Genomic DNA, 27,170 nt, shown 5'->3' on the forward strand with positions numbered 1-27,170 from the left:
ATTCTACACAGGCAGAAATATAAAGACATGAGCATACCTACCTGATGGATGATGTTCAACATATGAAAGGAGTTACTTATCTGACTGACTTCTTAACTACTCCCCGTATTGCTTTAACTAATTTAAACCTGTTGGAACAAAGCCTGAGTAATTAGTGTAACCATTTTCTAAATAAGTATGTGTAGAATTTGTAATGACTGATGAAGTCTATCAGTTCATTCCTATGTTATTATTTTTCATATTTTCTTTAGTATTTTTAATTTTCAGTTTAAATGCTAACCTGTTACATTTAGTTTTCAGGACAGGACTCCTACCTCCATTCTCATTATCTGATTTTTAATCTCAGCCTGCCTCTGATATAGCGATGGGTTAGATATAGTCCATTATTAGGTTTTCCCCCAACTCCATTATTGTGGGGCTTTCATTTGCCCTCACTCTTGTTTCACCTAGGAACTAGCTGCTACTAAAGCTTCTGATTAATATTAGCCTAGTAAGAGAGGTCCAGGTTCTGCTCCTAGATCTATCATGCAGCTCCATTGCAGTTAATGCCGCATGATTGAATTTGGTTTCATTAAAGCGCTTTTAAAAAACATGTTAGCTAGCCAAACAGTCAGAATAGACACTGGTGGCTTCTTCATCCATTCAATCCAGTTGCTGGAGTAACAGATGTTCTATCATTATTCAAACAGTAGGTGAGTCATTGTCATTTTTATTTGTGATTAACAGAAAAATCCCAAGATATTTCCATTGGCTCTAGAGCGCAAGTGTAAGGGAGAACTAACAGCATCCTGTAAAGCAGAAATCATCAGCCATCAGGGAAAGAGAACAGAAGGGACAGTATATTTGAAACAAGTTTTCTTGAATAATTTTTAGTACCATTCTAATATAAATGGTCAAGGACATAATTGGCAATATATTTAACAGCTTTCAGAGTCTCTTCAGAGGTTGGCTTTATCTGAGATTCAGGGAGTGCAAATCCATATCTGCCTGTATCACGGAGCTCAAAGGTGAAGGAGTACTTGATACCCTGATCATAAGCCCAGTCATCAGAGCCACCAGCAGCAAGATCTGCATTGGGAGAGAAGAAAACGTGACTAGAAAAGGACAGGTCACTGGTAATCAGTGGGGTTTATTATAACTGATAACTATTATACCATATAGCTAGAAATACAGGAAAGGCAGAGGAAAAAGCAGAGAGAGTCAGTGAACCATTTGTTTGCATCCATAATATGGAAGAGAGCTTGCCAAACACTTTAATAGCCTTGAAAATAGAAATCTGTAGCTGTAAAAAGAGGAATATAACGATGTCCCCCTTCTAAAAACAATCCTAATCAGAATACAGAATCTGGTTTATTTTGCAGTGCTGCTCCCTCCTCACTGTAGAGAAGAGGTGGGAGGGGTATATTTTGCTTGAGGAGAGGACTGGAAGCATGATATCTGCAGGAGCAAAGATCTATCACACTGAGTCTCCTGTCTCTGGAGGATCTCCCCGAGATCTACACAGAGCTTTGGAGATCCACAAAGCTGGAGATATGAACTCTGCTTTTTCATTGGGAAATAAGCTCTGCTCCTTTCCCTCTTGATGAGAGAATTCAGAGTATACTCTCTTGGTTGTTCCTTGTAAGGAGAGAATGGGGTTCTAATATATTTTATCCTATAGGTGGTCCTCAAAATTGCTAGGAATCCTCAAAAGCATTTTTAAAAATCTCAATAAATCTTTTAAACATTGACAAACAATTGCAGCCATTATCTTTAAGACAAAAAAATTGGCTTTCAGATTGATAAGTCATACAATGCTGAATTTCAAGCAGGCAGTAGCCTGAGGAATTAGGAGCCAAAACATCTGAGCTATAAAACTCTGGAAAACTGGGTTTGGAAACACCAGGTCAGCAAGAGTGACTAGACAGCAAGTGTGAAAAATTGGGACAGCGAGTGGGGGGTAATAGAAGCCTATATAAGAAAAAGACTCCCAAATTGGGACTGTCTCTATAAAATGGGATATCTGGTCACCCTAAGGTCAGCTTTATAACATCACAAAGGACAGAACACAACAGCTGGGTTTCAAGAAAGGATTAGAGTGAGACTGGAATTACATATTTTTAAAATCCGCACACAGTAACAGAAAGTGACAATCTGCTGACTAGAGCCATGAAGGCAAGTTCTGGTCAAAAAAGTTTCACATACTATTGTCGCATAGGTTTGCAGGCCCCAGAAATCAAGAAACTCACAGGCTGAACAATTCCAATTCTCTCATGTTTTAAGCTAATTTTATCTGTTAGTTTTAGGAATTCCTAGTGTGCCCATCACCTTAGTATCTGGACATTACATAGTTATTGTGCAAATCTCATTGGTAACCTACAGGCGCATGTTCGCACATTTGCAGAACCGGAACTGTTGCATCCACACCTTCAGGACAGTGAAGTAAAGGGGACTACTTGCGAAGAAAAGTACTACTCAACAAGAGTAAAGATATCACAGTCTACATCATTAGGAGAGAGGTAAGTAGGGTGTGTATGGGCAGGGCTCATCTTGTGTTTTTTTCTTGAGTCATAATACATAATTTTCTCCCACTGTCTAGATAAATAATTCTTACTACAGTTGCTTCTGATATTTAGGTTAATACTTACAGATTGTTGAAGCACCTGAACCAAAGGTATATTTTGTGCCATACAATGAAGCCAACTCTTGAACTGCAGCCGTAGAAATGGTATTCTACAAGGAAGGAAAATTGCAGAATAAGAAGTTATTCCAGACATTTAAAGTTTTACTCAGAAATTTGAGTTAACTCATGAGGGCCTCAATTTAGAAGTTTTAAATTATTTGTAACTGTTGTTCCTCTTTGAGGATCAGTAACAGAGTTTATGCTGTCATTGTCTAACAATCTGCAAATGTCTACACTTTGTTCATGTAGCATATCAATAAGTGGTCTGTACTCAGAGCTCTAATTATGAAATTTATCTGGAGTCTGGAAACTAAGGGCACAACAGGGTCCAGGGATTACTGTATTTATCAGAAATGTGTACTTGGATCTGTGAGAATTAACTAAAAATATGAAATAAAATGACAGTGAGGTTTAGGCAACAGTGGATGTATATATGGAAATGATGAAGACAGTATTTTCTTCCCACTTACACAAGTATAAATCCAGAGCAACACAGTAAAAGTGGTATAAGTGAAATCAGAATTAGATCCTGTAAATGCAGATTGCAAATGTCAACAATACTATACCCAGTGCATGAATTACCCTGGAGCCTTATACAGCACTTCAGTGATTTCAGTTTGCATTTCCTGTCCAGACTGGGATCCATCCAAGTCCCACTGAATTCAGTGGGGGTTGCATAAAGTCTGTCAACACTAAAATGCAGCTCTGAATGTTTGCATTATGAAAAGTTACAGACTTTTCTTTGGAATGTGTGGCTTTCCATTTCTTCATAATATGGCATGTTGGTAATAAAACTATGGAAAGTATTCCTAAGAGATAGTAAATATTTGTCTATATATCATTAGTTGAGAACAGATGTTCAGCATGCAAACAAACAATGGATTACCATATCTGCCTCTGTAGTTCAGAGTTGAACATGTGGTATTCAAAAGAATTTCTTCAACTCTCTTGTTTCACTCTAGATTACACCATAAATTATGTTCCCAAGGAGGAGAGAGATTTTAAAACATTCTGACTTCCATTTAGTTCTTGCACATTTTTATGAATGTTCCAAAAGCTGCATTTGAAAATGGTTTGAAAAATAGATTGGTATTTGTTTCTGTGAAAGTAGCAACAAGCCATATTCATGGTGTGGCAGTTTTTTATAACTGCTTCTAGTGGGATAAAACAGGTTCATGGTGCAAAATTCACATTGAGAACTGAGTTTTGTACACCCTAGAATTCTGGGAGTTTGTATGTAGGGCTTTGATTTGTCGCATTACATGGAGACCTTTTACAAAAGCCAGGTTTAGATCTGAGAGCAGGTTTCAAACACTCCCCAAAGACTGGGTGGGATTTAAATGCTGGGCTTTGGTTCTGGCCTCTCTCTTCTCTATATATATGCAGTTGAAGAAGAGTGCTATTGTGACATACAAAGAAACACCTCGGAATCTTAATAATCAGAGTAGTTAAATCTTCCACTTCTGAAAATTGCCTTAATTAGATGATGCTTCTCCTATTAAAATCCATGGCAATTTTGCTATGGATGTCCATGGGACTAGTATCTGCTATTAGTGATGTATCAAATTTTGTTCAGTCACCTTTTGTTTATATTGACTTTAAATCAGTGTGCATGCAGCTGAGATCTGCAGATAAAAGATTTCTTGTTCACCTCACAAAAGAATTCTGTTGCACATTTATAATTTGCTTCCTTTTATAATGAACATAGAGAGAAAACATACAACATGGCAGTGCCTTGTACTGTGGATGGGACATGGTGCTAATATAGTGTCTGTGGGAGTGTGTCATTTCCTCAGTGGCGAGAAACTAAGTAAAATAAAATAGGAATATTTCCTATAGGGAGGGAGAGGGAGGCATTAAGTGTCAGCCAGCTGCCAATGGCAAATTTAAAACATGAGATACTTGTATCTGCCAAATTTAGGAGACTAGCTATCAGAAAAATATGCTGAGAAAGGTTCCTATGAAAAGGATGACCCTACTGTGGATCAGAATTATCATAATGACCAGGCAACTGTAAAGAAGGGTGCTTGTAGAGCAGTGGTGGGCAGCCTGCAGGCCGCATGTGGCCCATCAGGGTAATCCACTGGTGGGCTGCCAGACCATTTGTTTACATTTGCATGGCTGCCCGCTGTTCCCAGTGGCGCAGGCCTGGCTGCCGCTTCCTGCAACTCCCATTGGTCAGGAACAGTGAACCGCAGCCTCTGGGAGCTGTGGGCGGCTGTGCAATTGTAAACAAACAGTCTGGTGAGCCAGACTACATCGCTGTTGTAGAGGAAGAACTGAAATTCTCCGCTGTTGAAAGACACCCTCAGGTTTTCCAGGTTGGAACATGGTGTTGGAAATAAATGGCTTGTTTTATAATATGGTAAATTAACTGTGCCTGTGTGATTTCACCACAAAATAAGTCAGTTACAGAGCTAGGAACAGAACTGACAAGTCCTGATATCTCATCTCTTCCTGTGATCACCAGGCAACACTCTTTCCCAATTGCCTGCTTAATGTATGAAAGGGGCTGAAAAAACAAAACATCAGCACCAAAATAAAAGTGCCATTTTATAGCAACCAAAGCAAGAACATTTAGAAGATGTAAGTCAAAAAAAAAATAGAAAGGAAAAAGGAATAACGATGGCAAACAATTATCCTTCTTAAAACAACGGGGAAACGGGAATGAGGTTTCATTATGTGCCTCATCTTGTCTGTATGCCTATTACTTTCAAAAGTGGAAACAGTATCTAACATTTGTGAGATGAGACCTAGGCCTAGAGTCTCTGATAAAAGAGGAGGCAGTGCCGTGATTCCCCCCCCCCCCCTTAACTTTGAAACACTCTTAGTTCTCTACGGACTCTACTGGATCACAAGATTAATTTGAACATCTGGTTTGTTACAGAATTCTCTTTCTGCTTTCTTGGTTTGGGCTCTGTAAAAGGGAACGCTCAAAACCAGTTCTGCCTAGTGGTCAGGCAGGGGTGCAGCAGGTGGTCACCCTTTTTCAGTTATAGTCCTGGCCTTCAGCTCTCTGAAGGGCTTCAGGGTTTTCACCTTAGTATGGGGATTTGGGGGTCAGGGTCTTCCCCAGCAGGTTTCTCCACTGAGGTAAAGGCTTTGTTCTTGTGCCATCTTTTGGGAGTGGGTAGGGGAGCCCAGGCCCACAATCTCCAGTTCAGGGCCTGATGATGGGCAGGTATGTTCTGCATCTTGCAGTGCCATGCAGCTGCCCGTGGATCACTTCCTTTCCAAGTCTCCCTTTTCCGCTCAAAGTAAATTACAGAACCACAAACAAAGTCTCTGACCTTCACAGTCAGTCACCTATCTCTATCCTCTGTAGGTTTTATTAGGTCTGTTTTTCCAGTTCTCAGGCAAAAGAACTCCTGGGCAGTAGTTCCTGCCCCCTATCTGAGCAGCTCTGCCTGCAGCTTGTGCAGGCTTTGCAGGTACAGCTGGGCAGGGCAGCCTGGGCACAGAGTGACTCCTTAACCCCTTGTTCTCGAGTGTGGGGTTTATAAGACCCATCACCGGCTCCTGCGCTGTCAAGAATCCTTCACCCACAGGGGCAAATTCTGGTGTTAGTTACACTAGTGAAAACCAAGTAACGTCACTGAAGTAAAAGGACTTACTCCAGATTTATACCATGTAACTGGGTGCAGAAATGATCTTCCATTCTCTGACTTGTTGCTGAACTTCCAGAAACTGCCTGTTCCAGGAGAATCTAACATTCTCTGTGCTGATCTCTCAGCTTTGTTTCCATTGCAGTTCCTAGTGATTTGATGTTTTGCTTAATCTTGTGCAGGATGTCAGTTACTCAGTGTAACAAAAGGATCGTGTTCCCTGATCTCGTTATCTTATTTAACTGAAGTTCAGTTACTAGCAGTTCAGCCACTAGCTTTTAAAGAAAGGCGTGTAATGCTGGCCTCCCTCCTTACTGCATCTAAGGGTTTGTACTAATAGGATAATATAGCAGACTAATCACCTTTATCTGTTAATAGATTATCTTTTGGGAGCAGCTTCCTCATTTTTGCTCTCATATTCTCAACTCAGATTTGTCTCTGCAAATTGATGCTGGTTAAAAACACTCCAGGGGCCTTGATTACGCAGTTGCTGCACACAGGCAACTCCCATTGACATCAGTGGGATATTTGATGGGATTATTGACATAATAGGACTCCAGGATCTTGAAAAATCTGTGCTGGATAGCAGTGCTTCCTTTAACCACTGATCCAGTGATCCATTGAATTCCCTTTGAAATGGTTGCACTAAACGTCCAAAGTGAGTCCATCCAATGCAAGAACTTTAATATCACAGTATATAACACTGCCTTTCTTATACCCTCTTTGTGACTGCTACACAGACATTCCAAGGAATATGTGCATGCTGCCAGTGTTTTGATCCAGTAGCATCAAGCTGAGGGAAATCTGCCTTGAGGCTATTCGAGATTGCTACATGAGCCAAGATGAAGAAGTTGTTACTAAAGATAGCTCAATTTGATAACAGAACACAACATTGTATGAGGTAATGTGAGAGGCAGGAATATATAAACCCACTGTCCTCTTCTTTACTTCAGCAGTCACCTCTAAAAATAATTTACACCTGTCCATCTTCCTTTCTCATTATTTCCTTTTGTTCACTGTTCTCCACAATTAAGATCACGTACATCTACTTGTAACAAGTCAAGCAAGAAATCAGAAAGCCACTAGAAAAAGTGTAGGTTCAGGCCCCTGTGGCCAAAACATAGATTATGCCCCACTGACGTATACCTGCCCAACTAATCTTGGGTCCTGGATCATTAAGAGTTCCTTATGCTGACTTCGTTCACAAATAAATTCAAAATGAGCACTAGTAAAATCCAGAACTAGTTTACTGGACCTGGTTTTCAACCAAGAGGTGAATAGTCATCACATAAAAATTCACCACCCGATGCAGTATAGTTGAAAATCACTCCTTTGCACATTTTAAGGGCTCAAGTAGGGCTTAAGTAGTCCATGAGCTAGTGCAGAAGGGTGAATTTCCCCCAATACAATATATAACCAATATATGAATAGTAAGGTAGCCAATATATGTTCAGGTAACCTGCTGCCTGCCACACATGCCACCAAAGCCTGATCTCTGTTGATATAGGACTTCTGTTGCTTGTGCATGTCTGGATTTGTCTAGCTTCAACTTCCAGCCATTGCATCCTGATATACTTTCTCTACTAGACTGAAGAGCCCATTATTAAATATTTGTTCCTTATGTAGGTACAAATGCAAAAAGTATTTTCACCCCCTCCAACATGGGCCAAAATGTGAGAAAATTTAATTTACAGCCTGAATTGTTTCTGAAAAAAGTGAGTAAATGTACACAGAGTTTTATTGAGAAAGCAGCTAAGCGTAAATATTAAAAGAATGCTGAAGAGAAGCTTGGCTGTAGAGTGGATGGACAATTGGTCTGTATCCAACCATTTTTTTCAGTTATGGAAGGCTGGGGGAAGTTTTTGTTCTTTAAATGGAAGATACATTTTTTTCTGGTTGATCCAAGCACATATTCTTTTTGTGCAACACCTGGGGATATAGTAGAGAGTGAGCTGAGGGGAGCGGTACAATACACAGAATGTATTCTTTTAAGAGGACAGTTATACTTTTCCCAATACTGTTACTTGTGTGAAACTCCTGAGCTGACCCAGTTTTTCCTATTTTGGGTGGCATTATCTTGATTGTTCAAGCATTAGACAGAAGTCAGTTCTAGGGTCAGTATTTTCACTGGCGCTCAAGCACTGCTTGAAAATGCTGACCTTAGAACTGACTTGTGTCTAATATAGGGCTATTTCCCTTCCTATGGGGAAAAAAACCCATGAATGGGAAAATCCTTTGTGTATACCCCACGTGCTCCAGGGAGGACATGCATGGCTTCAACCACTTTCCTCCACCCTGATACTGGAAGCAGTGAAGGGCTACTTTTGTCCCCAATTTAAGTTAGAGTAGCATCAAGGCTGCTGTAACTTGTAATGACCATCTAGGCCTAAGATCACTGGAATTCCCAGAATGTCTCTAGAATGCCCTGTCATGCCTTGAAAACCAAGAACTGTGGCACCATTTTACACATTTAGGGACTGCCTTACACAAGAGCAGGTTCCATCTTGCTCGTTAAGTTAGCTGTTCGTCCTCTGTGTGCTGCCAGGACAGTGCAAAGGGAACAAAATAGGGCCAAGGATCTACCCCATCGAGTTACAGCTACATTCTCCTTTCAAAGGCTTTATCTTAGGGCCAGGGGGCATGGCCTGGAACCCATCCAGAAGATGTGGTGGCAACCATCTCCACCACTGTTGACCTTGGTTTCTGTTTCCTGTAGCCCCAATCCCATCTGGAAGCACAACTTAATGAAGAGTGCTGCTGTCAGTTGCTAACTTCCATGGGCCCATTCTCTACACTCCTCTTTCAGAGGCAGTGAAGCTGTGGAGTGGCATTAATGCTAATTAACACCCTTGTGGATATTTTCTATATATCTGGTTCTAAGAGAAGAATGTTGTGAGTGGCTGCTTTCCAGCATCACCCACCTACCCTAATGTGCCTCCTGAATACCTGCAGAGTCCCACTGTGGACTGTGCCCAAAGGAAGGTTCAGTGGGCTTGGAAGAAGGCTATATTGGCTCCTCCACTCCTCTCATCCACAGGCTTAGGGTGATTTCAGTCCAATTTTACTTAATTTTGCTCCTTTCCTTCATGCCTCATTTTGGAATGGAACATTAGCTCCACAGTATTAAACTAACTTCTGAATTAAACAGTGTGGAGCAATATGTTAATAATGATAAGTAGGCATGTGAAGTTTTGTTGTTCAACTACATGTCTCATCTCACATTGAAAAAGATAAGAAATATCAACTCTACTTCCTTTAATTTATCAGATCTGTCAGCGGAAAAATAAACGTCTAAGATAAGATAATAGTTCTAAATTTTACTTCTTCAGTTAGAGCATGATTTATGGTCCCTTTATTTGCCAGAACAATTTATATAAAGTTTTAGATGCCAGTTCTTCAGCCTTTCTCTGAAGTCTATATTTATGCTGAATTTTGCTGATATAACACACATTAAATGGCATATAATATAATGCCCTTTCATTTTTCCCTCCTTTTTTTCCTGTCTCATTTTTTAACCAAGGAGGAATTGCTAAGAGAAAACCTAATTTCTTTGTGACAGTTCATGTGAACACGTTTAGTTGTTTGAAGTAAACCAGAAAGCTACACCATTAGGACCCGACCCAAAGCCCATTCAAGTCAATGGGAGTCTTTCCATTGATTTTAATGGGCTTTGGATCAGGCCCTTTATGTTTAGATATCCCAGCTACAGACAGTGCTGATTGGTTGATACTGTGATCTCATTCTCAAAAGCCAAGGTTTTTGGCTAAAAGTATCCTCCTTTTGTAAAGTCAAATATTAGTACAAGTTGCGTGTCTCTTGGGATCCTGCTGTTTTTTTGTTGGGCACTCCAACTGAGGAAATATATTCCTTAATTAGGGCATGAGGACAGTTGATCAGATCACCGCCTTTTAATGGTGACAGGATGTGCTCTTTTGTAGTGGAAAATAATAGAGCTCCCCCTGGGATCATGGTAGCTGATTTAAAATATGGGATAAAATTACAATGGAAAGACTAAGTTATATCAAGTGAAATCAAATGGATAGCTATTGACATAGATATCTTTGCATTCCTGAATTACCGTTTTTTATACTGAAGAATGGAAGACTCAATCTCTAAGCCAAAAGAAAAAAAAAACTTTGGGCTTTTTATTATTCATAAAATTGCAAAACCTTGGCATGGATGATTGTAGCCGAGCTTCAAGATTTTATATATTCATCTAGTCTATAATGCTGTAGAACAGGCAAGTTAATATGAAAATTGTTCATTCAGGATTTTTTTTGTTAATGTTTTGTCTATTATTTTTTAAAGTTAAATTTTACTGTATTTTTTGCGTCTGAGTGTCAATAGAACCTTTTCCCATCTGAATGTAATGATGTTAGGAACATGCTGTACTTGGAGCAAGAGGTTTCATCACACTTGAGCTTGACTCAGCAAACTGGGAAGACCATGCAAACTTCTAGCATATGGGGGAAATTGTGAGCTTGACAAAGAAGCAGTTCAGGAGTTTATATTATTTATTTAGACTGAGCTCTAATGTGTGAAATTTGAAATATTTAGTAAAAATCAAAAACAAACAAAAAAGATGTAAGAAATGGCTGGAATATTTACAATTAAAACTCTCTGGCATGTAAAATAATATAATAAACAAAACACCGCTCCCCCCCATCTTAATGAGCTCCTTTCCATTTAAGCTGCCAGAAGTCCAAGGAAAAACTATTAAGTTGGCCATACTCTTCCTTTCTGCTTCAGAATTATGATAGATCCATGTGGGAGCCCTCATAAATCTGTCATAGTTCTGCACCGGTAAAGCCAACTTAATGCTATTGCTTTAGACTTCTGGCAGCTTAAAGGGAAGAGAGAGGATCAAGATGGTGGGGTTTTTTTGTTGTTGTTTGTTGTGTTGCTTTTCATGCCAACAACTTTTAATTGCTAATATTCCAGAGAACTGAAGTCATTTATTATTTATAATTTTTTAAATCTTTTTTTTTAAAGGATAAATAATTCACTTACTAAATTGCCTTTATCAGACTTCAAAAGCTGTAGGGCTTGGGTGTGGCCCTAAACTTCATTAAATAATGATGTTTCAGGGCATATCCCCAGCTAGTTTAAATCACTCTAATTCTATTGAAGCCATACAGCTATGCCAATTTACACAAGCTGTGAATCTAGCCAACAGAGCATGATGTTTGTATATAATGTATTGCAGCCAGATACACTGTAACCCATTGAATAAAGTGGAAGCAGTGCTGTATAATTTACATCTCTAAATATGACATTATTTGCAGACAAACACAGCCTTGTAGACAAATCCAACCTTTGTATGATAGAGATGTATCAGGGATTCTTGCCTAAACCCTCTTCAAGATCTCTTGCCTAAACCCTCTTCAAGATCTCTTGCTATAAAAGACCAATGTACTTTAAAAAGCTTACTGTCCAGATTTTCTCCAGATGTGTAAGAAAACCTCTGAAATTAACCTGACCTAAATAGCAAGTGATGAAATTTGCATATTCTCCCCAGTACACCAAAATTACAAAGAGACAATATTTGTGTTCTACTTACCAGCTCTGCATAGTTCTCTGGAGCGGAGTAAGTATAAGAATAAGGAAACAGCAGCATCTGGGAATAGGAGTGAATAGTCAAGTATGCCTTGATAGTGGAGAGATTTTTACGAATAAAGTCAGCCAGAGCCTTGGTCTCTTTTTCAGACTCGGGGGCGCTGCCGCAATAAGTGTCATCGCATGGTTTTTTCGAGGCACCAACACCTGCAGGGAAGGGTGAATGTTTGTATTTAATGAAACAGAATTATGTTAATGGCCATAAAGGTGGTGATTTACTGTCACCGAAGTTATAGTTAAGACTCTTTAGGCAACCATAAGTTAGTCCCCTGGAGCATATACTATACATGGAAACAAAATATTTATTATGTGATCACACACTTTTAGGCAATGTGTCATAGCATTCTGCAAATACTTTTTTTTTCTTTCACAGCTACTATATTTAGAGGAATAAAACCATTTCATACATTACTGAAGTAAGCCATCCTATTATGTAAGTGAATTAATGAATGAGAAGTGAACAATTCTGTTGACCTGCAGTGCTTTATTAGGGACCTTTCCTTGAATGTCTGCTGCATAACACTGGGCACTCCCAGGAATTAGTGTGGAAGTCTAGTGACTGTCACTTTTCTTGCTTCAGTACAATGCTTTCCCCCAGTATGAATTCAGTGCCCACAGAAACTTCCAGACTGACTAGTGTCAGAAGTCTTCTGTTCATCCTAAGGAACAGGTGTAGCATGCACAACAATGGTGTAAGCTTCCCTAAAGTACACTGATGATGATCCTTCCTCCAGGCCTGGAAGGACCAACTTTAGGAGTGAGGGAAGCATCTTTGTGGAAGCATCCTTTTGATATGTTACATGCTGCACCTTTCAATTTTAACTTTCATCAAACATTAGGAAATACTTACTGCACCACCCAGCATTAAAATTCCTGTTGGGGTCAGTACCAATGCAGCTGCTGCCAGAGTTTGTGGAACGTGTCTTCCTCCACATGCGGTACTGAAATGGAAAGTGCATGTGAATACTAATGGATAGTTACGGTATTTGACCCATTCAGTGAGATTCTTGTTCAGAAAGAAGAGTGTACATACACTGGTCCAGGTGTAGACGTAGCCATCAATGTTAAGGACAGGCAGGATGTAGAAATCCAAGTTGTTGAGAAGACGTGTCATAAGGGTATCACTTCCATAGGTACTAACAGCCTAGATATAGATTAAAGAGAGAGCGGTTGTTTTCATGGAATCAGGAATTGCTGGTGGTTCTGAAACGTATTTTTAAAAGCACAAGTATTTGTTGTCTTTTGCAATGGATGCATAAGCTTTTGTGCAAACCAGTCCTCCAATGTAAATCCAAAAGTGCAAGTATGTTCTTCTGAGGTAGCCTGCTTCATTAAGGGCCTGATCCAAAAGCCACTGAAGTCAATGGGAGTCTTTCCACTGACTTCAGTGGGTTTTGGCTCTCGCCCAAGCACCCTAGAATTAACGATAATAGTTTAGCACTGGAAAGTGATTCTGTACACTCCATATTCTGACATGAGACAGGCTGAAGCTTTGAGATATTTTTAAGTACTGGAAAGAACAAGGAATAAATCCCAAGTTATATCAGCTAGAACCACACTACTCTTTTAAAGCAGCATTGTTCATCTAACTTAACACTGCATAGATGAACAAGAACTGATCATGAGCAATACACTAAATCAGCATGCCAGTGGGCAGACTCAGCTTTCCAAAGAATGACTTCCTATTTAGAGGTATTCAGTGGTCCTGGCCACATATTCTGTAAGGGCTCTTGCATCCCTGCAGCTCACCGTCTTAAAACTTTTTATTTGCATGCAAGAAAATATGCAAGAAAATATCCCATAGAATTGTACAGAGAAGATCCTTCTGAGACATTCAGTACAATAGATACACTTCTGACTCTGGCAAGCTCTCATCACAAGCAGTCTCAAAAGCATAGATAATGGAACATTACATGATCTTCCCCACTCCTTTCCTTAGCACACAGAGGCATCATCAAAACTCCTTCACTAAAGCTATAGGGCATGATTCTCCACTGCCTTGTGCTTTGTGTGATCATTTACAGACTAACACCTGTATAAAGTGAGCATAAATGGGGCATAGAAAAGCTGCCATTCTGATCTGGTAGTGTATTGCACTTATGTTTTCCTTACCTTGCACACGTGTGAATGACTACAGAAGGTGCAAAGCAGTTGATAATCAGGCCTGTAGTTTGTTGACTAATAAACAGTGTTCAAAAGCAGGTTATGGTTACTGGGAGAACTGGTGCTTCTTCTTGTCTTTTGCATATTCTCTGACTGAGCTCATGCCTTTCCTTTCTGCTTTTGGACATTTGTGTCCAGTAGCACTTTTAAATAAACAAAGGAGGATCATAATGTTAAAATACTTCCTCCCTCCCCAAGACCACTGAAGAAAGTCATCACCTTCAGTCAAGTACATTCATATATTGACTATTTCAGATAACACCCCCCCCAATGATTGTAGTAAAAATAATTGCTAAAAGAAAAATGATAACAGGTACTATCTTCAGTTTTACTGGCAGATAAAGAGATCACTTTCCCATATACTTGTCACTTTCAATTTCCATTGCTCCTTATGCAAAACTACATGGATGTCTTTCAGAGGACAGGAAGATTAGCCACGTCACCAGTATGTCTATGCTAGCATGAGCTAATCAAATGTTTTGGTTTTCCTTTGTTTGGATTTTAACTGTCTCCTGTTGCTTCTGTTTTAAAAGCTTTAAATGTAGGAATTTTTATAAAATTTGAGAATTAAGCAGCATGGGGTTGCTTTTTAAAGATTATTCTACTGAAGAGGAATGTATCTTTTCCCTTTAGAGGAGGCTGTGTGTACAGTGTTTACCAGCACTCCCTACCTATGTAGTGTTAGGAGATGAGAGAGAAAGAGAGAATAGAAACTTATATTTCTTTTAAGAATTCATAAAGCCAGCATGGAGTGAACCTCACCTCACGTGTGCATCCCAGGTACTAGAAGGTGATGCTTTCTAGTTACAGAAAAATGTTATTTCTTATTATATGTAACAAATTATATTTATTGGTAAGAAGTGGTAACTCTGTTTAAGGCAAATAATACCAACATTATTAGTTTCCTCCCCCTGAATACAACATTTAGGGAGCTGTCTTCCCAGCCTTTGATTACATTTCCATAATTTTCTTGTTCTGTTTAGGTGAAGAAAAGCTTCCACCCTTTCTCTTTCTTTTCTTGGAGAAAAAGAATCATTCCAAGGAACCCAGGAATATGAAGCATTAGGAAGACAGGCATCCATCCTACTTCTATAACGTACACTCAGATGCTTTCTACAGTTTACCTTGACTTCTCCCATTCTTTAAAACCACACACAGGGCTGAATTCTGAACCATTGAATTCAGTGTCAAAACTTCTACACCACAAACTGAGCCAGGAGCATGACTGGATCTGTGGTGTTACTATAGTGTTATAATAAAATAGACACGAAGCAGATTCATTGGTTTGTCCGTCTATCACCGCTCTCTTTATATATAGCTGCACAGGGGATTCTAGTCATACCTACCACAGTGAAAATGGGTAGCTCATTTCTTTTAAATAATTTTAATGGAAATTAAAGGGCAATACTTAAAACCTCAAAGCAAACTTGAGTAGTTGCCTTGGGATTCCCCTGGCAGACAGCCAGAATAGCCTGCACTATGCTTCTGCCACCCAGCCTTGTCCCTGGTGTAGTGAATGTGGCCAGTGACAAGAAGCAGCCCAGATTGCAGCAATTCCTGGATGTTGGAATGGCCCCCTCAGGGGTCATCACATCCCTGATACGTTCTGATGCTCTTTGTTTCCACAAGCTGCTCAGGTGTCAAATGGCCAGTCCATACACTTCACATCAAGGAGAGAATGGAGCCCAAGTTGTATTATTCCAACCCAAATCCAAAATCAGAGAATAAAATTAGAAAGCACTGGATTAGAAACTGCCAAGGACTGAACTACAAGAGATCGTATTATTGTATTTGTTTCACGTTTATTACAGTCTGTGTCCATTTCCTCTAAAGTTGATTTATTTTGTGAAAACTCTTTTTTGTTACTGAGTTTACCAACCTCTTTCACAAACCACTGGCAGAATGCAGGGGAGATCCACTCTCTTGCATGGAAACCACAATCCATAAAGATGGCTTTTTTGTTTGAACCACTTTTCCCCACCTATTGTAAATAAAATGTCATGAAAAAACAACCTATTTGGTGTGCAAATTATTAATATTCTGTCTCCAGACTAGCGACTCTAAAGGAGAAACTTGACAGCAGTATGAGCTATATTCCTTGATTAAATTGAAAGCCTAATACTAACAGAGTATATTCTTGCCCCCCTGGACAATTAAGTTGTTCACGTTAAAATAGTACAATCCTATTTGCTTTATTTTTTATTAATGCAGACACGATCATATTTTCACAGAATATTTCATTACTACATAGTGTTGGTAGATTTCATCTGTCTTTGTATCACCTTTCTTTAATATTTTCTAATAAACTTTTAGCTGAAAAGACCAAGCTGGCTATATACATTCTAGTGAATGCTGGTATTGTTTTGAGTAAGTAATTTTGTCTGTTTCTCCATTTCTCCCCTCCCTCTCCCCCCCCCCCCATTTATTTCTTGGTATCTTATTTATTCATAAGAGTTACGTAACAGAAAATGATATCTGAAGAAGACAGAGAAATTGGGTATGTTTCCTGTTGCCAGATAGACTGACATTTATAGATCCCTTTATAGTAAGTGGGTTTACAAACAACAGGTGGTGTGAACAATTACATAAAGGTAAATTATCATTTACATTGCTCACAGAAATTGTGGTTAAATTGATAGGTCTGAACTTCCAAAATATTTATTATGGGTTTCACTCTATAAACGCTTTACCTTAAATCAAAAGGATAAAAATTCACAATAAAAGTAGCTCTCAAAATCTGTTTTGATTTCCTAGAGGATTTATAATATATGCCAGAGTTAGTGATGCCTTAATAAATATTGTAATTTTATTATTGTTACGAGAACAGACCAGACTGTTAAAAAGAAATTAAAAACAATCACCTTCAGGAGGTATATGGGCCGTCCCTGAAATGTAGTCCCGATCTGAGTGCGGGAGACAAGGTTTGCGTTCTGAGCAGCAATGTCAGCAGTCCAAGCAGCTATCTGTTTAATACAACCATTAAGTTAAATGGCATCTCTAACCCCAGTTCCAAAGCAGTTAATGAATGAAGAGTGTAGCATATTTATAGATTTTACCGTTTCCCAGTTGTTGTATTTTTCATAATTGTGTCCAGTAGCACGAACATTGCTGTCAAACTGAGCATCAAGTACCATCTTCAGGTTGTCGATCAGAATTCTGCAATAAACCCACAGCGATATCAAATATAGAAAGACGACTTGTCAGTGGGGTGAAATTGTCCAGAAAGTTTGACTTTCCCTGCTGGAGAAAGCATTGGGCAGATGTCATTGATCTACCATTTGGAACTACAATGATTCTGAAATGAAGTCTTTGGGTTGGAACTACATTCTTGACCACAATGTATGGTGAATTCACATCTAGCCTAATTTTGCCTTATGTTCTGCTCCAAGGATGAGCTCTTCTAGGCCAGCACCTGTCCACCAGGTCAGCTCTTTGCTCCCAACCATCCACAGTGCAAGCTCTTTTGGGTCAGCTGCAGGGAAGTTCACAAGCTTTTTCCCCATGCTCTAAGGATAAGCTCACGGAGCAAGTGCTCTTCCTCTGTGAGCAGCCCACTCCCCTTCACGGCAGTGTAAGCTTATGCGGCCATCATCTTCTTGCTTGTGGACATGGGCTTCTAGAGAATGGGGCCTTTCTTGAGTTGATAGCACAGAATGACATTTGCCCCATGATGTCACAACATGATAATGTAACATCCCAATGCATTGAAAAGGCACAACCGAGCAAACATCTGTAAAATGGTAACCCTCACTCTGTCAAACGAAACTCTCCGTGTTCAGGTGTGGTTTGGCAGCCTCATAGTGCCAATGGACTGAACAATAATCCCAGCTCTACTATATTTGTTGTATGCTGGCTGCAGCGAGGTGAATGCAGTCATCCAACAAACAAACATCTCACAGGCACTGAAGTCCTGTCTGCCTCTGACTGGATCTCTGCCACTCACCTTTCCCATGGACTGAGACTAATGGATAAGGCTTATCATCAGGCAGTACCTTGGGACAGTTTGCTTTTATTCCAGCTACTCTAACTTTTTGTTTTCCCAGTGCTTGTCTTACCCTGAATTGCAAGAGGGTCAAAATTTGCAAAAACAATATCTTCCTGATCAAAGTGATCTGGATAGAAGAGCAAGAGGTCAATTTGCTGTGCGATGCCAGCCTTCATAACAAACACTTGAACTGGTTGCATTGACATAATTTCAGGGCACTGCAGCTGCAGATCAAAGAATTGTATTTACTTTGGCTGTCACAAGGACATTCTGCTGAAGTTTGTCAGGGACACCCTGCGACCCTCATGGCCCTGCAGTCAGAAGACAGGTGCATGAACTTGTGCAAATTCATGTATATTGTAGGAAATTCTAGCACATACCAGTATAACTCCTTTGCCAAAGAGAAAATCCTACTTTCAATGGATTCTTATGCTATAAGGGGGCAGTAAGAGCACTGAAAATAATCTTTTTAAGAACTATAATTATATTTTTATTGCCAAAATATATGGGTCTTTCCTTCATAGGGCTACTGCGAATATGTCAGAAATACAATTATAGCAGCAAGTGAAGCATTAATAGCTCTGCTGTGGTTTCCTTAAGACTTGAAAAAGAAACCGTTTGATCTTTTAATATCTTTTAATGAAATAATGTTACTACCGCTGATAACTATTGAGTTCTCTGCTTTAATATTAGTGGCAATTTTTTTGTAAATGTTCCATTAGCATTAGTTATTTTGCATACATTTGTCCTATGATATGTTAAGGAGCTCCAGTAAATGTCTCCAGGGATGGAGTCTTAACAGATTGAAAACACAGATTTAACAGATTAAACTGACTAATTTAATGAGAGCTGCATGATCTAGTAGGAAGGAGTTTGATCTAGTGAGATGAGCATGGGGCTGTGAGCCAAAAGCTTGTCTACCCTAATCTAGCTCTGCCACTTGACTTGGTGTTTGTTTCCGTATATTGGTAAAATGAGATAATACTCACCCACTATACAATTAATGGTCCACATATATCCATATGCTCCAGCTGTTTTGTACTACTATGGTGACACAAGTCAGCCATAAATCTTATTAGGGAGAAAAAGTGGGTTAGGTAATATATTTTGTTGGTGAGGGAAACAAGCTTTCGAGCTCTTCTTCAGAAAACTTGTCTCTTACCAACAGAAATTGGTCAAATAAAAGATATTACCTCACCCACCTCGGGGGTCTCATATCCTGGCACCGACATGGCTACAACTATACTCCATAAATCTTATTGGCAGCTGCCCCAGAGTAGCACAAAGGAGCCAGAACATAGTGCTGATCCTGGCTCAGTGTTTGTATAGTCATTTGAAAATATAAATTAAAGGTGGGATTTTCAAAGGCGCCTAAGTGACTTAGCAGCACAAGTCCTTCTTGTGTGGGCATGAGGACTATCAGAATTCTTCCATCCTGCTTGAGTGCTGCTGTGATATCTCTTAGGAGCTTCTGGGACTGAATAGTACTGCATCAGATATATTGGAAGATTTTGTAAGAAGCTATATGTATGGTCCCTTTACAACTTCATGACGATAACTGGATCCAGGACCTATTTGGAGAGACTGATTATTTACTCTTCTCCTTAGAGCATTATTTAAAGTGTGGAACTTCCTTGAGATCAATAGAGGACTTGAAAATATATATAATACTGCAGCTGTTCCACCTAAGGCCTGATCTGACTTGTATTCAAGTCAGTGGAAAGATTCCAAGTGACCTCAGGAGGAGGAAGCATTAACTGCAGGCACTGCATCCAAGAGATCTTTTCCTGGATTAAATAAGAATAGGATGACTAATTTGCTGAATTTCTAACCATCAGAGACATTGTTTAATGCAGAGACAAGGTGGGTGAGGTAATATCTTTTATTGGGCAACGTCTTTTGGTGAAAGAGACAAGCTTTCAAGCCACAGAGCTCTGCAGCCATTCAATAATAAATAGATGAGTTGATTCAATATTCTTTGTTGTAAGTAAATCATGTTGCTCAAGGTGTTGTATTGGACAGATTGTTTCAGAAAGCGCCATGAGATTATTTTGTAAACAGATGGATCTGTGAAATCTAGGTTTTCTAGTTTTATGATGATACTTAAAAATAAATGAAAACATTGTTTGTGTGAGGAAACCTCTTTCAGTCTCACTGAACTGCTGTGTGGCCTTTGGCAATTCACTTCAATTTGCTGGGCCTCTGTCTTTTCCTGCCTTCTGTCTATTTTGACTTTTTATACTGTAAATTCTTCAAATCTCTTACTATATGTTTTACAGAGTCTACCTATTATGGGCAGCGGGTGAGCCCCTGGCTTGGGGAAGCCAGCCTGTCCCTTCTTCCTGGGGCTCCGCCCCTGCCACCGGAGCCCAGCATCCCCACCCATGCTGCAGCTGCCAGCCCATCCCCCGGCCCCAGTCCCAGGCCACCTGAGTGCCTCCAGCTGCAGAGCACTGGGAGGGCGGGTGGTGCAGGACCCCCCATCTGAAGTGCCAGGCGGGCAGCATGCCCCTCATTCCCAGAGCACCAGGTGAGTGGGCGTCAAAGCCCCCAGCGTCCCCAGTCCCAGAGTGCCGGGCAGGCGGGTGGCGTGGCCCTCAGCCCCAGAGCGCCAGGCGGAGTCCCTGGCCAGAGGCCAGCGTCCATAAGTCCCAGCACAGAACCCCAGCCACAGGGGAAGAGCTGCCCATAGCAGAGTGCTGGGAAGCAGGAGGGAGTCTGGGGGCAGAGCATGAGCAGGGCCATGCAGAGCTGTGTTTGGGGAGGCTCAGCCTCCCCCAGCCTTTGATATCCACCACCCATGACCCTAATCCTAACTGCAGCCTCTAGGGGCTACAGTAATAATAATAATTAATAATAAATATATTAACTAACAATTATGCCTTTTTCTTGTAGGAGGGCTGTTATGGGAAGGCCTTTCTGTTATGGGAGGGCTGGCTGGGTAAATTTTCTCAGTATTTACCCTTCTTATATTCAAAATATCAAATAAGAAAAAAACACACTCATATTCCACTCCACTCTGTTCTAGGAGACTCTCAACATCAGCGGACTTGTCTGCTTCAACTCGGAAATCAACTCTCATTTCTGGTTTTACTTGTGTGATGGTCTCTGGATTCCAGAAATCAGTCTGAAAAGCAGAACAGATGAAAATATATACATATGTGATTGTGATTGTTAGGTTGGTATCTCTGGCTTGATAGTGATAATATGGTAACTTCATTAACTCAAGACAGCACAAGGGCTATATTCCATTGATCTACCTAAGTTTTCCAAAATTAAACATAAAATCACATGGAAAATTAACTACAATGATTGTATTCGGGCATGTGGTTCACACATTGTGAGATATAGTTTTGCTCAGATGGCAGTGACAGCTTTCCAAAATTTCAGTTCAGCAAAGTACTTAAGTGTATGTTTAAGAGCTGGAGGCCTAAGTCAGGAGATGAGCATGCAGGTTCAAAGACAACTTCTGGACAAATGTGTATGTCCATCTTTGTAAGTAAATTAGAAATATCATCTTCATATATTTTTAAGAACAAAAGAGATGATTATGATCATCAAGTGAGATCTCCTGCATAACATAGGCCACAGACTTTTTTCCAGTAAGTTCTCCAGCAAGACCATAAGTCCTGTTTGAGCTACAGCACACCTTTGAGAAAGATATCCAGTCCTGATTTCAAGATGTCAAGTGTAGAAAATCCACCATGTCTCTAAGTAAGTTGTTCCAATGAATAATTATAATCAATAATGAACTAATAATTATTAAAATGGAAAATGACTGCTCAGGAAGGAGTACTGTGGAAAGGGACCTGGTGATCATAGTGGATCACAGGCTAAATATGCGTCAACAGTGTAACACTATTGCAAAAAAAGCAAACTTCATTCTGGGATGTATTAGCAGGAGTATTGTAAGCAAGACACAAGAACTAATTCTTCTGCTCTACTCTGTGCTGATTAGGTTTCAGCTGGAGTAACATGTCCAGTTCTGAGTGCCACATTTCAGGAAAGATGTGGACAAACTGGAGAAAGTCCAGAGAAGAGCAACAAAAACGATTAAAGGTCTAGAAAACATGACCTGTGAGGGAAGATTTAAAAAATTGTGTTTGTTTAATCTGGCAAAGCGAAGACTGAGTGGGGGACTTGATAACAATTTTCAAGTACATAAAAGGTTGTTACAAGGAGGAGAAGGGAGACAATTTGTTCTCAACCTCTAAGGATAGGATAAGGAGCAATGGGCTTAAATTGCAGCGAGGCTGGTTTAGGCTGGACATTAGGAAAACTTACTGTCGAGGTAGTTAAGCACTGGAATAAATTGCCTAGGGAGCTTGTTGAATCTCTGTCATTGGAGATTTTTAAGAGCAGGTTAAACAAACACCTGTCAGGGGTAGTCTAGATAATACTTAGTCTTGCCTTGAGTACAGAGGACTGGACTAGAAGACATCTCGAGGTCCCTTCGAGTCCTACAGTTCTATGATTCTATCTTAACTGTTAAAACTTTCTGCTTTTTTAACACTCTGAATGTATCTATTTTCAACTTCTGAGCATTATACTTATTAAGCCTTCCCCTGCAAGTTTAAAGAGCGCTCTACTAACTGAAATCTCTTTCCCATGATCAAGTTACTCCTTAACCTTATCTTAGATAAACTAAATAGATTGGGCTTATGTCTCTCACTATAAAGGCAAGTTTTATAGACTTCGGATCATTCTTTTAGCTCTTTTCCAACCCCTTTACAATTTTTCATTATTCTTTTTGAAGAGTGAACACTGGAACTTCCACAGTGTTACAATAATGGTCTCACTAATGCCAACTGTGATCTTCTTGCAGCCAAAACTGTTGATTTCAGTGAGAATTTTGTCTATATGAGGACTGTAGGATTGGGCACTTAGGCCCTGATCCTGCAATAAACTCAATGTGGATAGAACCCTATTAACGTCAATGGAGCTCAGTGGTCTGACTTTGGATAGCTGCTTATAGGCTTAGGTCCATAGGCCAGTGGTCCCCAACCTGTGGGCTGTGCCCCCCTAGAGGGCCATGGAGGAAGGTTCGGGGGGCATGTGATGGGGCTGGAGCCAGCCCCCCACAGGGGGCAGGGAGGGAGTGCCATTCTTCCAGCCCCACTCTGCCCCCAGCCCAGCTCTGCTACCAGCCTTGCTCCTACCCCAACCCTGTTCAGGCCCTAGTCCTGCTCCACCTCCAGGCGCAGCTCTACTCTCACTCTCTCTCTGTCCCCAGACCAGCTCTGTCCCCAGCCACAGCTCCACTCCACCCCCTGCTCCACTCCCAACTGGCCTCTGCCCTCATTCCTCTCTGCCCCCAGCCACAGCTCCTCTCTGCCCCCTGTTCAATGAGCAGCCCGGCTCTGTCTGTGCCTAGCTTCAGCTCCTCCTCCATCCCCAGTTCTGCCCCCAACTCAGCCTTTAGCCTAAGTTTCTCTGCTGAGGAAGACTTGGCTGTGCAAAAATGGAGGGGTGGGGCAGGGACAGATTTTGCTACTGGGGGAGAAGGGGAGTGAAAAAGTTTCAGAGTGGCAGCCGTGTTAGTATCAGCAAAAACAACGAGGAGTCCTTATGGCACCTTAGAGACTAAAAAATTTGTTTGGGCATAAACTTTCATGGGCTAGAACCTACTTCATCAGATGCATGGAGTGGAAAATACAGGAGCAGGTATAAATACATAAAAGGATGGTAGTTGCCTTACCAAGTGTAAGGTCAGTCTAACAAGACAAATCAATTAACAGCAGGATACCAAGGGAGGAAAAATAACTTTTGAAGTGGTAATGAGAGTGGCTCATTTCAGACAGCTGACAAGAAGGTGTGAGTCACAGTAGGGGGAAATTAGTATTGGGTTTTGTAATGACCCAATCACTCCCCGTCTTTATTGAGGCCTATTCTGATGGTATCCAGTTTGCAAATTAATTCCAGTTCTGCAGTTTCACACTGAAGTCTGTTTTTGAAGTTTTTTGTTGTTGAAGAATTGCCACTTTTAGGTCTGTTATTGAGTGACCAGAGAGATTGAAGTGTTATCCTACTGCTTTTTGAATGTTATGATTCCTGATGTCAGCTTTGTGTCCATTTATTCTTTTGTGTAGAGACTGTCCAGTTTGGCCAATGTACACGAAAGCTTATGCCCAAATAAATTTGTTAGCCTCTAAGGTGCCACAAGGACTCCTCATTGTTTTCGCTGAAAAAGTTTGAGCACCACTGCTGTTGGGGCTATATTTGTATTTCTACTTTAAGGTGTATATATTCTGCCTGGGACTAACTAGGCCTACTTGCATGAGTAAAGGCTACTGATGTGAGTAAAGATATTTCTAAAGCATCTTTTTCCTTGGAATCTAAGCAACGAACAAAATATTATTACCTTGGGGATTACAATAATGTAAACAGGGAATGCTGTCATCGAAATATACAATGATAAATGTGTGTTCACTATTTAAGATTTATAACTTTCTCTTCCTAGCAGTAATAAAAAAATCACATCTTTTGTTGTTTCTGTTGCTGCTCTATTTATTAATTTATTAATATCTTATTTGCACTTGTGTCGTACCATTCCTTAAGCAAATATTGCTTACTATGCAATTTCCTCACAGTCTGTAATTTTCAGCATAGTTCAAAGTTTTTTTTTCTCTTTTTGAAGGATTTCAGTGGGGGAGTTTTGGCAAGCATAAATGTTTTAAAGCACAGGCAACTCTGATTCCAAAAATAACAAATATTTTCAAGTATATTTCATTTGGAATAGTAATTTTTGACGCAAAGATTACGATAGTTTTCTTGGTCCTTTTGTAGTCAATATTGTTATTTCCTGATAACCAAGTCTGCTGTTATATGGGCACCAGCATGTTTTCCCCATTATTAGTGTATACAGAATAAATATTAAATTTATTATTATTTGCATGAATTGTAACTACCTTTTACAACAGAGAAGACCAGCTTTTGCATTCCTTACACACCTATTCAAATCAATCCAAATTCTGAGTTCAAAGTATCTGCAGAATTGAGCCCACAGAGTATCTCTAGTCCACAGGTGTACTGAACACATACTGTACATAAATCGGTAAGATGGGGATCACCGTGCGTATAAATAATTTGGGGCCTAATTCACTAAAATTGGTACAAGGTGCAAATTATACCTGTTTCTTTTCCCCAGATGGGGGAGTTCAGCCCCAAGAGGACTGGTAGTGGTACTTCCGCAAACTTCCCTTGGGTTTACTGTTTGGAGAAGTCAGTTTTCAATCTCACTGGTGGCTTCATTAAACTCCAATTAGTAAAGGGTGCTGTGCAAGGAGCCAATTCACCATCTTTCCTGGCTATGCCCCCTCTCGGGCCATCATCTCCCTAAGTATAAGGGAGGTTGCGGCTGGTGTGTCCATCCATGAATGCTGTATTTGTGTGTGAGCTAACTGTTATCCCAAAATTGGTTACTAATCCTGACTGACAACTATTTTGGCCATAATTTTGCATAGATTTTTGATTTTCATTTTGAAGGAAAAGGAAAAACCAGCCCTCTAATTTAATTCCTTTATAAGGCACCCTTGAAAGAAAGTATGGCATGGTAATTTATATAATGAGGATGAGGAGGCAGTGGCACACCAAAAGCCTTGTCTTTTCATATATCACCCTATTGCTGGTGATAGTGCCCCACTTCTGCATATCATTAAAAATATCATGTTTTTATCTCACTGATGATGGCATTTTTTCTTTCCACAGCTATTTTACTACATCAAAGCTGAAGGGAAGTATTGAAAACACATTTGCTGTCTTTATTATTTTTTCTCACATCATCGCCATGTCATCATATATCTACATCAAGGTCAGTAAAAAAACTAGGCAGCTTGACTGGGCATGGTAGGAAGCTTTAAAGAAAATATATTACATGAGAGGCTAAAGGAAAATTGAAGTTGGATGCGAGCCTAGTTTTTTAGGTTATTTCTAAGTGACCAAATTCTGTTGTATCTATTAAGTTAAAACCACTGGAAACTGGAATGTTCATGTGGTGTTTGGAATAACATGTATTCAAAAGTATCGTACCATACATTTTTTCTCTTGTTTTTTAGAGTCTGTTGCATTATGTGCTTTAACATGCAGCTTGGATTATTCAGCTAGATTTTCTAGAAATGTGTTTATTTAGCTCCTGTTTTGTGACCTAGTCCTGCTCCCTCAATAGGAAAATTCACATTGACTTAAATGGACTCAGGATCAGGCTTCTAATTCAGCGGTCTGACATACAGTATTTCTTAGATCAGTATTGGTAAAACAAAAGAGCTTTAAATTACAGTCTATTCCCCCACCCAATTCCATTTGATTTACCTGTATGTTGCTGGCCAAGGTGTTGAGGAATTCTACATGCTCTTCATTGTGTGGTGTTACACGAAACACCTTCTCTCTTGGCCGTGGAGGAGGTGGGAGAAAAAGGCATGATTAAAACAGGCAGATCAGCGAAAAGTTTTGTTTAGCAAAAAAGTACCACTTTAACCTTAATTTGAATTCTTACCCGTCAAAGTTGTGACTGTGAAGTGGAGCTGAAGCAGCTGCAGCACCTACAAGAAACAATACAGCCCACATTTTCTTAGAAATAAAGGGCGTGTGATTATTCTCATCTGCTTTTATAATCCGTTTTATCCTGTTTGTTACTAATCACACAGCAAAGCAGCCCTTCATTAACTGATTGATTATTCTTCTGTCCTTGTTTTATCTGTACACTGTTTATGGTCTGTGTATTTTGTTGCACACCTGTGGAAACAGAGTTGAGTCTCACAGCTGGCCCAGGGCACTCACCACTAAAACTGGATGACCTATTCATAGTGGAGAATGTATATGATAATCTTGCTCTTTTTTTTTTTTACTTGTGAATTACTGGTGAAGAATTTTAATGAATTTTTATTCAAAGTAATTCAATGGATGTTCCTGAGAACAAATTGGATGCACAAGCTGTGTGCTAATAGGGCCTACAGTATATCTCTGGTCCACAGGGGCAGTGTTCACATCCTGTACGTCATTCAGCAAGGTGGGGATCATTGCTTGTGATTCTCTAGATGATGATTGCATCTCTAATCTAAATGTCTAGGAAGAATTTGCCTCTAACCCTTCATATAGTCTGAATTCTCACATAATACTCTACTCTACTCTGCATATGGACAAA

General features: G+C 40.0%; 1 protein-coding gene across 1 annotated transcript; it reads right to left on the reverse strand.

Moving 5' to 3' along the window:
- Window positions 1-235: 235 nt before the first annotated feature.
- On the reverse strand, window positions 236-26,593 carry LOC116839938 (carboxypeptidase B-like). The gene is made up of 11 exons (XM_032806227.2): window positions 26,523-26,593; window positions 26,339-26,414; window positions 21,034-21,158; window positions 17,103-17,202; window positions 16,908-17,009; window positions 15,926-16,027; window positions 12,917-13,027; window positions 12,734-12,824; window positions 11,828-12,030; window positions 2,628-2,712; window positions 236-1,068 (listed from the first exon to the last, which is right to left on the reverse strand). The coding sequence occupies exons 1-11, from the start codon at window positions 26,591-26,593 to the stop codon at window positions 881-883; spliced, it is 1,254 nt and encodes a 417-aa protein (XP_032662118.1). The 3' UTR covers window positions 236-880.
- Window positions 26,594-27,170: the final 577 nt, after the last annotated feature.

The sequence above is a fragment of the Chelonoidis abingdonii genome, chromosome 8, assembly GCF_003597395.2.
Source record: "Chelonoidis abingdonii isolate Lonesome George chromosome 8, CheloAbing_2.0, whole genome shotgun sequence".
NCBI classification, from domain to species: Eukaryota; Metazoa; Chordata; order Testudines; family Testudinidae; genus Chelonoidis; species Chelonoidis abingdonii.

What these genes read in the sequence shown, in the direction of transcription:
- LOC116839938 (XM_032806227.2), bottom strand. Translation starts at nt 26,593, where the DNA reads ATGTGGGCTGTATTGTTTCTTGTAGGTGCTGCAGCTGCTTCAGCTCCA. An exon ending in GGCCCATATACCTCCTGAAG is followed by an intron (nt 16,028 to 16,907) that starts GTGATTGTTTTT and finishes TATTTACAATAG; the next exon opens with GTGGGGAAAAGTGGTTCAAA. An exon ending in ACGTCTACACCTGGACCAGT is followed by an intron (nt 12,825 to 12,916) that starts GTATGTACACTC and finishes TTTCCATTTCAG; the next exon opens with TACCGCATGTGGAGGAAGAC.